This window comes from Lynx rufus, unplaced genomic scaffold (genome assembly GCF_022079265.1).
Source record: "Lynx rufus isolate CCGP_SWC_20201006 ecotype Redwood Valley unplaced genomic scaffold, mLynRuf1.p SCAF_15, whole genome shotgun sequence".
NCBI classification, from domain to species: Eukaryota; Metazoa; Chordata; class Mammalia; order Carnivora; family Felidae; genus Lynx; species Lynx rufus.
The window spans coordinates 61,421,781-61,436,368 of NW_025814829.1; the positions used below are offsets into that span (position 1 = coordinate 61,421,781).

The window sequence follows — 14,588 nt, forward strand, 5'->3', positions numbered from 1 at the left end:
CAAAGTGGGGACGAGGCTGCCGGCTCATGGAAGGTTTGCAGGACAGGCAAAGAGACGCAAGCCTGGAGCCTGTTTGTTGCACACACACACCCCCCCCCCCCACCTCTGCTGACCTTGTCCCCGCCGCCCCCACCTGGCCGCGCTCCTCGTTAGCCCGGAAGCAGGTTCACGGTCGTCATAGAGGAAGAAAGCTCGAGTCCCCTGAGCCCCGCCCCCATTTGCTCCTGCCCGTTCTCCCCTCACCGCACACCGCGGAAGGAGTCCTGGCCTCTGCGGTCTCCACAAGAGGCTGGCTTGTGCCCCCCCCCCGCCCCGAAGGTCACCAACGATCTGTGGGTAAAGCTATCGCTACCTCTGTGCCCAGCTGCTTTACGGTATCTGACCCCAGTGACCGCTTGCTTCTTGAAGATCATTGCTCCGCTGGCCCCCAGTGTCCTGCTGGCGCTGTGCCGGTTCCTGGGCCACGGGTCTCTCGGGCCGGGGTTCCCGGGGACCAGGGGAGGCCGGTTTAGGGGCGTCCGCCTTTGTAATCCAGGAAATGGGAGATCCTGCTTGGCCCTCTTAGCTGGCGCGGAGAGATTTGTGTGTAAACGCCCTTGGCGGTCAGTAAGTGGGGGGCGCGCCCAGTTTGGAGACACAGTTACCCTCTGGAAACCTGATGAGCCAGATTTGGATGCGGGGGCCTTCTCCGCTTTCACCCACCTGCTCTGCGCCCAGGACCATCCGTCTCCCACCTCCAGCAACCACCAGCTCCTGCCGGTACCGTCAGGCCACCTTCAAACCCGAGTAAGGAGTGGGTGGTGTCCCTACAAGGAGTGTCGTTCCCCACCCCCACCCCCAGAGCAGGCGATGGGCCCAACGCCCCGGACTGTGCTGGGGAAGGTGGCTGAGTCTGTCGTTGAGGGGGACACCCGAGCATCTCAGCTTGACACTAGATGCTGTCGGGGACAGGGAGGTCACCAGGCCGCACAAATGCATTGTTGGGGCTCGAGAGCACTTTGGAGCGGGGACTCTACAACATTCAGTGACAAGTCACAGCAAATAGCCTTGAGCACCTGCCCTCGCGGTGTGGATGCCCGTGACACTGGGGCATCGAGCCAGCAAGGGCCCTGCCATCTGGCAGCCTTTTGGGCAGGGACACACCAAGTTGGAAGTCACTGCTTCACCCCCCTCTGTAGTCCCGGGGCTCTCTCAGTTTTAGCAAACCGTTCAGGCCCAAGCGAATCGGGACGGTCGGTCATCCCCAGCTTTGGGGTTGTGTTTCAGTGTCTGATGCCGTGAGACCCACCAAGCCAGGATGCAGTGACCTAAAACTACCTATGTCGGTAGCGAATCTGCAGCTCGGGTCGGGCCAGCCCATCGGTGCCCATCTCTGTCACCTCTGGGTGCGGCCACCAGAAGGCTCACTGCTGCCTCTGGCTCAGGCTGCCGTGACTCCACCAAGACTAGGACAGCGAGGCCTCGGCGTGTCTGGTTCCCTGCGGTCCCGCCGCCCAACATCTTCGGGGTAGGTGGACTTCTCCGCGGCGCTCAAGCGTGGAGGGTGGGTGAGATGCCCCTGGAGAGAGCATCTAGTGCCAGCGCGTGGACTACCATCTTCGAACGTGGCTTCAGAAGTAGTCCCAGGCTCCCCAGATCCGAGGGGAGGAAACGGAGCACACACACCCCCCCCCCATTGCACAAGTGTGCAAGGTCCCCCCGGGGTGGGGGTGCTCACCCATCCTTGGGAAATCGTCTGGGCCACAGCTTGTCTCGCAGACAGAAGACTCTGGGGAGGGGATTCGAATCAGCCTGGACTCTGTTCTCCTCCACAACCCCCCTCCAGCACCTACAGTGTGCGGGAACTGGGGCTGGGGGCTAATGTTTCTCTGCAAATTCATGTTTTCTTAATGCTTATTCATTTTTGAGAGAGAGCGCGCGCACGTGAACTGCGGAGGGGCAGGGAGGGGGACAGAGGATGCGAAGCAGGGTCTGTACTGACCGCAGAGAGCCTGATGCAGGGCTCGAACTCACGAACAGAAAGATCACGACCTGAGCCGAAGTCCCAGGCTCAACCACCTGGGCCACACGAGTGCCCCTGCAAATTCATTTCTTTAACAAAGGCAGGCAGGAGTGCCAGTCCCCTGGTGGGCGCGGGGAGGAGGGGGAGACGTGGCCCTGCTGTGGGTGGGTGACCTGGCTGGGGGCGCTGAACTTGGAGACAGGGAGGTTGGGGATGGGACAGGAATCCTACTGCTTTCCTGGATAAAGGGGACAAGGATCACCTCCTCCCTCCCCTGGCTGCAGGCTGGGGGCTCCCGCGCGTCTCCCTCACGTCACCCTGTTTGGGAACCGACCCACTAGAGCAGGGCCCAGAACGCCTACTGTGGTCCATCCAGCGTCTCCTTCCTCTACCTGATGGCAGGCCCCCCGGGTGCGGCCATCCAGAGCCATCCCGAACCACGGTGCCCAGCGGAGAGAACCCCCGCCAGCTTCCCCTGCAGGGGCAGGTGACGGGGCGCGCGGACCCCGCAGTCGCTCCTGTGGGCCCCCGCTGGTGCTCCCGGAAGTGCAGTGAATCACGAGCCCGCGCCCCCGCCCCCCGGGGGCCTCATGTTCCTGGCGTTGGCGCCCTCTAGTGGCCATGCGGGAGCAGCCCCGCACTGCCCGCTGGGAAGCGGGAGGCGCAGACTTGGGAAGCCTGGAGGCGGGAAGCGCAGACGCTGGGAAGATGGTGGCGCAGGAGGACGCCCGGCTCACCTGGTCCCGCTGATCGCTTAGATTCCACCCACATCGGCCTAAGTAACGCAGAAAACCGCCAGAAGACTAGCAGAACGGACTCTCCGGAGCCAAGCATAGACGAGAGGCCCACGGAAGAGGGTAGGAAGGCCGGAGAGCCGGTGCGCGCTGCACGGACTGGCGGGAGGGAGCGGCGCGCGCGGAGGGGCAGCCCGCCCGGCAAGGCAGAGCCCCCGGAGTCTGGCCGGCGAAAGCGGAGGGGCCGGACTGCGTGGGTTCTGACAGCCAGCGGGACTCAACCTCTGGGATTTTAAAAGTCAGCATCTCTGCTCTCGGAGAGCGGGGAGGGGGGAGGGCGAGTGGACGCCAAGTCCTCCCTCTACAAAGACTGCGGGACAAAGAGCCGCGGGGATACCGGCCGGAACCACAGTTTGAAAAGCGCCTGGGGCCTACGGGAGGGAGTTGTTGAGCCTGGGAGGACAGACCTTGGCGGGGGAACAAAGGAGCTGGTGGGCGCCATTTCCCTCTCCCATCCCCCAGCGGAAATTCCAAAGGGAACCAGTTCCCGCCACCGAACTTGCACCGCGCAATCCCCCAACGCTGTGCTTCTGGGGATCCATCCCTCCGCCGGGTCTGTCCTCCCGGTGCTGCAGGGCCCCTCCCGCCCCTGTGCAGATCCACCCCCTGGGATCCGCTCGGTCGGTTCGTGGCCAGATCCCATCGAAGCAGCACCACAAGCCTGGCAGTGTGCGAGCAGCCCAGACGGGCCACACCACTCCACAGTGAGTCCTGCCCCTGGGAGAGGGGAAGATAAGGTACACACCAGTGTGACTTCGGCCTCCCCACCAATAAACCTTTTTCCCCCCCGACAGCGCCGGGGAAGTGCCCTGCAGTTTGGAGCTACCACATCTCTAGCAAACTCCGGGTCTGATCCAGTGCGCCCCAGACCGACCCACTAACCGCACAGGGACCCGATCTCGCCCACAGCAGTAGCGACTGCTACCGTAGCAACGCACACAGGGACGCCCCTGAAGCGCCATCTTCCCGTTAACAGGGGACACTGCACCGCGGGGCACTACAGGACCTCGTCTTCCTAAGGCCACTGCTTTAAGTGCGGGAGACGCAGCTGACTTTGCTAACAGAGACACAGACGCAGCAGTGGACAAAATGAGGAGACGGAGGAATAGGTCCCAAATGAAAGAACAGAACAAAACCACAGCGAGAGACGTAACCAAAACGGAGACGTGTTCTGTAACTGATCTAGAATTTAGAGTAACCCTCCTAAAGATGTTGGCTACAGTCGAGGAAAGCCTGGAGAACATCCAGAAAGACCTAAAACACCTAAAAAAGGACCGGGAAGAGATGATCAACTCACTAAAAGAAACGAACAAGAGACCATCTGGAAAAAATAAGAAAGAAGAGACCGGACAAGGGCAGAGCAGCAGCCCGGACAGAGTAATGGAAGGTCACCAAGCTGGGCCAGTGAGAGTGAGAAAAGTTGTGCAAGATGAGAACAGACCCAGGGAACTCCGCGACACCATCAAGCGTAACAGTCGAGTTACAGGGGTCGCAGCAGGAGAAGAGAGAGAAAAGGAGGCAGAACATTTATTTGAGGAGATAAAAGCTGAAAACTTCCTGAATCTGGGGAACGAGACAGAAACCCAGACCCAGGAGGCGCAGAGAGCCCCCCAAAAAACCAACCCGTAGAGTTCCATACCAGGCCAGCCAGTAGATAAAATGGCAAAACCTAAGGATAAAGAGAGAATTTTAAAAGCATCAAGAGGAGAGAAAGCAGTTACATCCAAGGAAAATCCCATAAGGCTATCTGGATTTTTCAGCAGAAACTTCAGAGGCTAGAAGGGAGCAGCATGATCTATCCAGGTGCCAAGAGGCCAAAGTCTGCAGCCCAGAACACCTTCCAGCAGGGCTCCCCTTCAGAATAGAAGGAGAGAGAGAGTTTCCCAAACTAACAAAAGGGAAAGGAATTCACGGCAGGGAGGAAGACCAGCCACTTCCCTGTCACGCACAACGCCACCGGCCTGTGGGTCCCAAATCCACAGTCCAGCCACCCTCCTGCCTGAGTCTGCTTGTGGGCACTAAAAGAAACAAACCCAAACCTGGCCTCTTAGGATTTTGAAAATGGGGGGTGGGGGCGACTGGTCAGTACACGGGCCTCTGGGGGTGGGGGTGGGGGGCGGGGTGGGGGGAGGGAGGCTTTCCTCTTATATACTCTTTCTGTACATTTTTTTGTAAGTTTCTAAGACAAAAACAAAAAAAAAACGTGCTGCCGTCCTCTGACTCCGCCCCTTCCTGGGCTACCAGGCCCCCAGTGGCCCTCTCCTCTCCCCTCGGGGTGCCCTCAGCCTGGGATGCTGGCGCCTTCCTACATCTCACGCCCAGCACGGGGCTCTGAGGCCTGTGTCTTGCTGCCCCAATTAAGGGGGGGGGGGGGAGGAGGTTCCAGCGTCCACACCGCCTTCCTATGGGGAGCGATCCCCCTCGTGTGAGTCGCCAGGGGTGACAGGGTCCAGCTACCCTTTCTCCCCCCTGGGGGGAGCTGGGGCGCAGAACCCAGACCCAGGGGGCGCACCGAGAGCTCCCCCTGGAGCCAGCGAGGCGGAGATGCAGGGACATGTGCCACCCGTCCCCCGACCAATAACTCTTCTGCTGAAGGTCGCCAGGGTTGGTCGTGATCGCCGGCCACCTCCCTGTGGGGCCGAGGCACCTTTCAGGGGTTCCTTCCAAGTGCCACAGGTGTGAGGGACACCTGATCGGAGCAGCGACCTGTAGTCTGCGGAGCGAGGGGCTGCGGCCTAGCAAGAAGGGTCAGGACCCAGGTGGGGGGGGGGTGGGGGGGGTGGCCTTATGAAGGCAGTTTCCACAACCACAGGAGGCGATATGTATGGCCGGGTTTTCAAAGTAGTTGAGGACCTAAGAGGCTTGGTGAGTTGTCACTTGGGAGCCTCATCCTGATAGGACCGACCGCGGTCGCCCTCAGCACGTCGCAGGAAGGAGCCGGAGAGAAGAGCCGCCGGGCCCACGTTGGCTGCTGCCGTGCTGTCCCTAGGTCCGCAGTAAGCTGCCACTTCCACGAGCCGTGAGCTTAGTACCCTTTCACCCAGGCTCGGCCCCGCTCCGCCCCGAGGGCCACCTCACAGGTGCCCTTTCTACCCTGTGGGACCCTCGGCCTTATTCCCTCCCCCCCCCCCCCATTCCCCCAATACCTTGCCAACCTTCAGCCTCTGCTCCTCCAAGCGGTTCCCCCCCACCCCTCCCAGAAAGGCCCGGGGCACCTGCCAGGTTCAGGCCCCGGCCCCCACCCCCACCCCCCCCTTCCAGTCCTCTGCGCTCGGCCATCCCCGCCACCACGCGTGCGGGTCCCGGGGCGGTGCTTGCAGTGCCCCGCTGTGACTCCCTGCTCGTCCCGCCGGAGGGCCCGCCCCGCCCCCGCCCGGCAGCAACGAGGAGCGGAACGCAGGCCCGGGCGCCTCCCGCTGCGTCCGCAAGGAAGGCGGTTCTTAGGACGCGGAGGGGCCCGGGGTCTGTCCCGGAGCTCGGGGCCCGGCCGCGCTGGGGACCCGCGGCGGACGGCGCCCGCAGGGGAGGAGTCGCGCGGCGGCGGACAAAGGCGGCGCGGGCCGGTGGGCGGGGCTTGACGTCACGGGCCGGCGCCCCGCCCCCCCGGGGTGGGCCCCGCGCGGCCACAACAATAGGCGAGGGGGCCGCTCGCCGCCGCTCCCCGCTCTCGCTCTTCCGCGCCGGCTGGGCGGCTGGGGCTTTGCAGACCGCGGGGCCCTAGCGATCTCCTCGATTTTACAGAAATTCGCTTTCGGCGCCGACGTGCTTCTTTTAAAAAGGAAACGCGAACGCGAGGCGGTCCCCGGCCGCTGTCGCCCCCGTCCGGCTGCCGGCCGGGGGACTCCGGGCGGCCGGCTTGCGCGCGCGGCGGCCACCGGAGGGCGCCTCGGCGCCGTCGCCCTCTCCCCGGAGCACACTCTGCCTGGGATCCAGACCCGGGCCACCCGTCGGAGAACCCAGCTGGGTCACTGTGTGACCTCAGGGCAGGTGCTGGCCCTCCCTGTGCCAAGGTTTCCCGTCTGTCTCTAACTTGGGCGATTGAAGGTCCCCCGGACCCCACCCTGGCGGCCCCTTGTGTGGCCCTTCCCCGAGCAGGCATAGACCGGGCGCTGCGTTGGGCAGACCTTCCCTTAAGTACCCGGGGCAGGAGACCAGCCTCCCTGGTTAAGGTGGACGGAGGGCTGTTGGGAGGAAAATGTTCACCCTTCCAAGTTCCTTCTGGCCGCTCTACGAACGACACTGACACGAGACAGACTAACAGGAACACATCGAATTTAATCTCGTACCTCCCGGAACCCCACACACGAGAGGTTCAAAGAGGTTGGGTGAGACGTTTGCCATCTGGCGCTAAGAAATGGTGATGGTGTTGGGTAAGATGTTTGCCCGGCCACACAGGCGGGCCACTCGCATATAATCTCTCTCTGGTCACAACTCTTCATTCTGGGCAGGACGATTTTCATTCTAGAACGTTAAGGGAGGGGCACAAGTGTCTCTTGAGTCGGCTACGCCTTCATGGCCTTCACCTCAAATAGCCCACAGAGGGGCACATTCTGGGGAGACTTGCTCTGAACCCCTTCGGGGCCAAGGGCAGGTATGCGATGGGGAGCCGGCTCGGGGCTGGTCAGTAGGTACCAGTTTCCTCCTGGTCCCTCTGTCCTTTCCAGAAGGCAGTCAGGATCCTGGCCCACTTAGCTCGGGGCTACTAAAGCTGGGTCTCGTCCTGCCTCAGTTTCCCCTTCTACACCCCCACTCCCTAGGACAGATTCTTTGGCCACTCTATATGCCCCAGCTGGAAGCGATCTGGAGACCATCTGGGGAGCATTCTCACTGGCCAGCTGGCCTAGGTGTGCTGGTCAGGACCTCCAACCCTGCCTGGAGTGGGTGCTGCTTGTGGGGACCCCCACTCCTTCCCTGCTCCCCACCACCCCAGTCCAGACAAGACTCCAGGATGGAGGAGACGGCATCTTGGGCTCGAGGACTCCATGTGGGGTGTGGGCCCTCTGGCAAGGAGAGACTCCAGCGTGGGGGTGTCCACCCTGCCCTTCCCTGGGCCATTCGGTGCTGGGCAGGACCCGTCCATTAGTAGATGTCACTGCCAGTTCGCTGCGTTGAAGTCCCCTGCACTTTGTGAATTTTTCCCGAGTCCGAGGAGGCGGCCTCCCGGGCTGCGGGAGGAGGCCGAGGCCAGGGAGGCCGGTCTTTGGCGGGGCCCTCCTGACACCCGTCTGGATTGTTAAGCCCCCTCCCCAGCAGCCTTGTGCCTCCTCTGGGGGTGACGCCCTACCTGCCCTGGCCGGAGGGTGAGGGCCACCTGGGGCCACCTGCTTGCCTTCCGCACAGTCCCCCACTGTCCCGGACCCTTGCGACGTGGGAGGCTTTAGAGGCCGTTCAGGAGAGAGGGGCCCCGTCCCGTGGGCGGCAGGTGCAGAAGGCCCCGGTGCTGCAGATCTCATTCGTCCTATTTTGTCTGTTCTTCGTGTATTTGTCCTGCCCGCACTTCCTGACCCTTCCTCTGAATCAGGCTCTCCCGAGGAGCTGGGGGTTCCCGGAGAGCACTCCTTACTTCCTAGTACTGGGGCAAAGGAGTCTGATTTCATTGCTTACGAGCTGTGTGGCCTGGGCCAAGTCCCTCGGCCTCTCTGAGACCAGGGGTGCCTTGCCCAGAGACCTCCACCGCCAGGGTTGGCCAAAAGGCTGCGAGAGGTTCCCCGTGGAACTTTCTCTGGCCACGGCAGGATAGCCTGGGGCTCGGGGCTGTGCACGTAACCTGGACCCTCCTCCCTGAAGCCCCTTGGGCTTTCTTCCTTCCATATTCCCACATGTCCCCCGCCTCCTGGAGGCAGGACTGGTTATCCACTGACTGAATAGCCACGGCCCTTTGGGACCCCTGTCTGGGCTAGGGACAGGTGTCCCATGAGGACAGCAAGAGCGGCAGAGTCAGGAGGCCTTGTCCCGCCTGGCTCAGCCCCGAGGGCCCTCTTCCCTTCGGCCTCACCCGCGCCCCCCCCCCCCACTAGGGCCTGCTCGGGCAGGTACCAAGCCCCTCGGTCTCCCTGCCTGCAGTCAGCAGGAGGACATTTGCTTCATCCCGACCCATCACCTCCTCCTTCAGACTCCCTCCTGCTCCCCAAAATGGGCCTTTCACTCCTCCTCCTACCCACCAAAGCAGGTGCCCGGCTTCAGAAGCCTCCTCGTCCTCCCTCCCCCTCCTCCCTTCCCCCTGCTCCCTTCCTGAACACAGCGCACAGCAGCCCAAGGTCGGAGGGGTGACAGATGTCACAGAGCATCGCCCTCCCCCTCGGCCGTCCTAATTGATCCCCAGCGGAGCCTGCAGAGGTGCGGGGCCTGGCTGATGGGCTCGGCTCCCTCACAGTCGTCATCGTTACCGTCCGTGTCGAGGGGGGGGCTCCTTGAATGAACCTCCCCGCTGATGGCAGACACTGCCCCTCAGGAAGTGATATTGCCCCCCCCCGGAACGGGATCACCTGACGGGGGAGAATCCCCCCCGACTCGGACCCACGCCCCCAAGGAAACCAGCCCTCGCATAATCCAGGGTACGTCTGGCAAGAGGGGGCCTCTCTCCCAGGGACGGGGGTCACCCTCGGGAGCTGCCTGGAGGTGGGGGTCAGAGACACCCAGAGTGGGACGCTTTCCTGATAGGCCGGGTCCCCGAGCAGCCCGAGGGAGGGTGAGTGGGGCTCAGCAGAAATCCGAGCCCAGAAAGGAGAGGCGCTTTTGTGATCATGGGGAGACAAGGCGCACGTGAGGCCACCGGCACCCGTCCCCGGGGCCCAGGCGGAGCTGTGACGCCCAGAGGGAAGGGAGCGTCATGCAGTGTCCCGGTCCAGGCCCACGGAGCCTGATGCTGGGGCCCGGGCAGCTGACGGTCGTGCTGTTCCAGGAAGAGACACGGCCAGCGTGGGGTGGGCTGGGACACAAGGGCCTAGCTCTCCAGTCCCGGGACCTGGTTGTGGCTTTCGCCCTCAATTCGGGGGCCCCCCGGTGTCCCCCGGCCGCTCTCCCAGCTCCGTCTCTCCGGGTTCATTGTCACATGTGCCCTGGTCCGGGACACCTCCTCCCTCCTGCCACGTCAGCACGTCAGTCTCCCCCCGGGCCCTCTGGCCTTGGCCGTGATCGCCATCTGCACCCCTCAAGCCAGGGCCTCTGTTGCCTCGTGGGGTCTTGTCCTCGTGACGCATCCAGATGGGGGCATCGCGAGGGCAAAGGCCTCACCGCCCGCCCCGGTGCCTCACATCCTGAGAGCGGGCCCCACGAGCCCCCCAGGGCTTTGGGGTCCTGCACACTAAAGTTAAGGCCTGGATCGGCCCTGTGATGGCGTTAAAACGTGCCCTCGATTCCTCAGCACGACTCCCTTCCAGGGATGGGGCACAGTCCCCTCCCGTGGGGTGCGAGCTGGACCTCGCCTGGTGACTCCCGTAGAGGGAACAGGAGGTGGCGGTCATGACAGGTGACGTCCGAGCCTGGGTCACAAAGGGTGTCGCGGCCTCCGCGTGCCTCCCTCTCGCTGGCCTTGCTCGCTCTGGGGGAAGGAGCCAGCGTGTCGTGAGGCCCTTTGAGCCACCTTCGGAGAGGCCCCTGGTGAGGGGCTGAGGCTCCCGCCAACAGGCCGCACTAACTCGCCAGCCGCGGGAGTGAGCGGCCTTGGGGGTGAAGCCTCCAGCCCCGGTCAAGCCTTCAGATGACTGTAGCTCGGGCTCCTCTCCTGGCGACAGCCTCCCGAGAGACCCGGAGCCAGAAACAGCCAGACCTGAACTCCCACATACAATGTGAGGCATAAGGAAGATGTATTGGGGTTTTTTTTAGTTTTGTTGTTGTTGTTGTTTATTTTGAGAGACAGAGTGAGTGGGGGAGGGTCAGAGAGAGAGAGAGAGAGAGGCTTCATACTATCAGTGTGGAGCCGGACGTGGCACTTGAACTCACAAACCACGCGATCATGACCTGAACTGAAATCAAGAGTCAGACGCTTACCTGACGGAGCCCCCCCAGGGGCCCCAAGATGTGTTGTTTTTAAGTCACTTGAGTCTTAGGGTAATTTGTTACCCAGCAGTAGGTAACCAATAAAACTCCTTAAAAGCTGAGTGTCCTTTGGGAAGTCACCTGAGTTTTCTGAGCCTCAGTTTCCCCTGAGTTAAAATGTTAAACGGTGTTGGTCCCTTGATTGCCCACCCCTCCCACGAACACGCGCTGGTCCTTGAAGGACAAGGCCTCCCTCTGGTCAAGGCGGTCCTGCCTGCACAGTGGCCGCATCACCCCGGTGGCAGGGACACATTTGCCATGTGGCTGGGAGCTGGAACCTTCCGCCGGGCATGCCGAGCTGGGTGGGCCTCCACAGACCGGGCTGGCGTGCGGGGCCCCGGGGATGGAGGGGGCTTGGCCCTTGGTACCTTTTGGATCCTTTCCAATTCTGAACCATGTGACTGTGTCATCTACACAAGTAAATAAGTGAGTCAAATTCGTATCAAGAGTGAGGCATGCAAAATCACAACAGTCACATACTGTTCAAAACAAAACAAGAAGGGGCTCCTGGGGTTGAGGCCCGTGGGTCGAGCGTCCGACTCTTGATTTGGGCTCAGGTCATGATCTCACGGTTCGTGAGTTCGCGCCCCGTGTCGGGACCGGTGCTGACAGGTGGGAGCCTGGAGCCTGCTTCGCATTCTGTGTCTCCCTCCCTCGGCCCCTCCCCCACTCACATTCTCACGCGTGTTCTCTCTCTCAAAATAAATTTTAAAAAGAAAAGACAAAACTGAGCAGAGAGCAGGAGCCACACTCCGCAGGATTCTTCCTATCAAGCCAATGAACGCCCCAAATCCAACAATGACCATGGCAAGGGGAGGGCCCGGAGCCCAGACCTGTACCATGTATTATCTAAAATGTCCACTGGGGGGCGCCTGGGTGGCTCACTCGGTTGAGCGTCCAGCTCTTGGTTTGGGCTCAGGGCCTAATCTCACAGTTCGTGGGTTCAAGCCCCGCTTGGGGCTCTGCACTTGATAGCGTGGATTCTGCTTGGGATTCTCTCTCTCTCTCTCTCTCTCTCTCTCTCTCTCTCTCTCTCTCTCTCTGCTCCTCCCCCACTGCGCTGTCTCTGTCTCAAAATAAATAAACTGAAAATGTCCATTTGTAGGACCGCCTGGGTGGCTCAGTTAGTTAAGTGCCCAACTCTCGATTTTGGGTCAGGTCATGATCTCAACCGCTCGTGGGTTCAAACCCCGTCATCAGGCTCCGCAATGACAGTGCAGACAGAGCCTGCTTGGGATTCTCTCTCTCTCTCTGCTCCCCACCCCCCACTTGCGCTCAAGCTCTCCCTCTTTCTCTCTCTCAGAAGAAATAAACTTTAAAATGTCCGTTTGTAAAAAAAAAAAAAAATATTCGTAACATGACAGAAAATAAAATGTCCATTTCTCAATAAAAAAAAAAAAAAGTGTGAGACGTGCAAAGAAACAGGCAAGTTTGACCCGTATTCTGAATAAAGGGAGGGAGTAGAAACTCACTGAGGGACCCAGGTGTTGGACTTTGTCCCTCTCCTTCTCTCCCTTGCCCAGTGCCAACTTGGCTGTCCACCTTAGGGGACCAGGGATTGGGAAGGCTATAATGACACGCCAGGTGGAAATTACCTCCTTGGATGAGGATCAGTCCCCAGAAAAATAGACTGGGTCATCGACTCCAGTCCAGGTTGTATATTTAAAAAAAAAAAAAAAAGGCATTTTAAGAATTTATTTGAGCAAAAATCGTTTGGCCTGGCCCAGCACCAAGCAGGAAGTGGTGAGGAGGGCTCGGCCAGGAGCCAGGGGCAGGACTTAAATAGAGAAAGTGCAGAGCAGAGAAAGGAAATGGTGCACTTGGCCATGGCCTAAGCCCCCCGCTTTGTGATCCTGTCTCCCACTTGGATATTGGGACCTTGAGGCATTTACAGACTAGGATTTTGGTTTGCTCAGGTGGGCCCCCAGGGGATTGCCACCACATCAGTCTCGTGGCCTCCTTGTTTAATTAAATGGAACAGTGGATACCCCAAAGGTGTCTGTCCTCTTTGCGTCAGTGGGAGGGGGAAACACAACACCCCAAAATACGCCACCTCCGTCCGGTCTGTGGGTTATTTAGAGCCCAAGGCAATCAGAACCCAGCAACCCAAGAAAAACGTTTACCCTGGGGCTGCTGGGGCGGCTCAGTCGGTTAAGCGTCCGACCTGGGCTCAGGTCACCATCTAGAGGTTCGTGAGTTCGAGCCCCACGTCAGGCTCTGTGCCGACAGCTCGGAGCCTGCAGCCGCCTTCGGATTGTGTCTCCTTCGCTCTCTGCCCCTCCCCCACTTGTGCCCTCTCTCAAAAATAAATAAATGTAAAAAATTTTTTTTTTTTTTTTTTTTTAAATAAACCGCGCTCCAAGAAATGGCTGTCGGGGCTCCCTTCTTTCCTTCCCTCAGTCCCTCTGACTCTGTTCTTGCCCATGGTCACGTCTGGGCTGTGCGGCCACAGGACAAGGGCGGGAGCCCCGCGCCGCTCAGGGTGGGCCCTGTGCGACAGGCAGGCAGCTCCAGACTTACAAGGAGAAGACAAAAGAACCAGGGACAAGAAAAGTAAAAGGTATTGAAATAGGCTCAGCTACTTTGGGGTTTTCCTTTGTATTTATTTTTAGCAAGGATTGTGTGCCTAACTCTGCATTAAAATAGCTGATGCTACCAAAAGTGAAGGCAGCTGGTGGGCCCGGGCCACCCAAGTGGGGAGTGGGCATTTGTGTCGCGGACCCCCCTCCCCCCACCCCCACGGACCGCTCTGGTAGCACGAATGCAAACAGAAGCAGGGCCCTTTGGGTCCAGCTCAGGGCAGCGGGGGGAGCTCCCGGAGGCAGCCGTGCTTGAGGACTTAAGCTTCCAGAAAGCCTCCTCAGCTGACTGCAGCCAGCAGAGGGCTGAGATTCCCCCCACCGATCACCGAGCCCGGTGTCCCAGGGAGACGGATGCGACAGCCGGCTCTCCGTGCTCCATCAGGGGGCTTTAAGTATTGTTCCTGCGAGGGCGCGTCGGGGAGGGCTTTCTGACTGGCAGGTCCCACCTGAAAATGCCCGGATGTGTTCCATCCTCCTCCGGCCGCCTGGGAGACACACGGGTGGCTGAGGAGGTGGGGAGGGGGAGGGGACCCTGGCGACGAGAGTAAGAAGGCTCGCGAGCCAAACTTCCTTTGGCCCAAGTTTCCAAGTGTGGCCCTGGAGTGGTGACCCACCTCCACGCCGAGCTGGACAGAGTCCCTGAGCAGGTGGGGGCCGATACCCCGGAGCGGAAAGGTTGCCCTTGTGTCCACGGCTGCCTTCACAATTCTGGGGAAGAGAGGGACGCCTGGGGAGCTCAGTCGGTTAAGGCTCCGACTTTGGCTCAGGTCATGGTCTCATGGGTTCGAGCCCCGCGTGGGGTCTGTGCTGACAGCTCAGAGCCCGGAGCCTGCTTCGGATCCTGTGTCTCCCTCCCTCTCTGTTCCTCCCCTGCTGACGCTCTGTCTCTCAAAGACGAATAAACGTTTAAAAAAGAAAGAAAGAAAATACTGGGGAAGAGACAGTGCCATGTGGCTGTGCGTGTCCCCTAGCATTTGTCAGGAACCCACGACTCCAGAGGCAGCTGTCAACCGCTTCCGATCTCATCTACACATGCACCTGAGGGATGTTAGGAACAAATTTTCTTTGGCGAAGTGATTGATGCGCCGGGGGCCGGCGAGGTGATGGGCGCCGCGCAGGCCTCTCTGCGGCGCCCGAAGGGGATCGACGACACCCGGCAGGCTCCCAGGTGCC

The 14,588-nt window shown here is 60.7% G+C and overlaps 1 protein-coding gene across 1 annotated transcript; it reads left to right on the forward strand.

The window, feature by feature from the left end:
* Nucleotides 1-2,623: 2,623 nt before the first annotated feature.
* LOC124509884 (uncharacterized) lies at nt 2,624-4,864 on the forward strand. Its single transcript, XM_047076476.1, has 3 exons — nt 2,624-2,713; nt 3,036-3,500; nt 3,591-4,864. The coding sequence occupies exons 1-3, from the start codon at nt 2,624-2,626 to the stop codon at nt 3,675-3,677; spliced, it is 642 nt and encodes a 213-aa protein (XP_046932432.1). The 3' UTR covers nt 3,678-4,864.
* The last annotated feature ends 9,724 nt before the right edge of the window (nt 4,865-14,588 follow it).

What these genes read in the sequence shown, in the direction of transcription:
- LOC124509884 (XM_047076476.1), top strand. Translation starts at nt 2,624, where the DNA reads ATGCGGGAGCAGCCCCGCACTGCCCGCTGGGAAGCGGGAGGCGCAGAC. An exon ending in GCGCAGACGCTGGGAAGATG is followed by an intron (nt 2,714 to 3,035) that starts GTGGCGCAGGAG and finishes GGATTTTAAAAG; the next exon opens with TCAGCATCTCTGCTCTCGGA. An exon ending in ACGGGCCACACCACTCCACA is followed by an intron (nt 3,501 to 3,590) that starts GTGAGTCCTGCC and finishes CCCCCCCGACAG; the next exon opens with CGCCGGGGAAGTGCCCTGCA.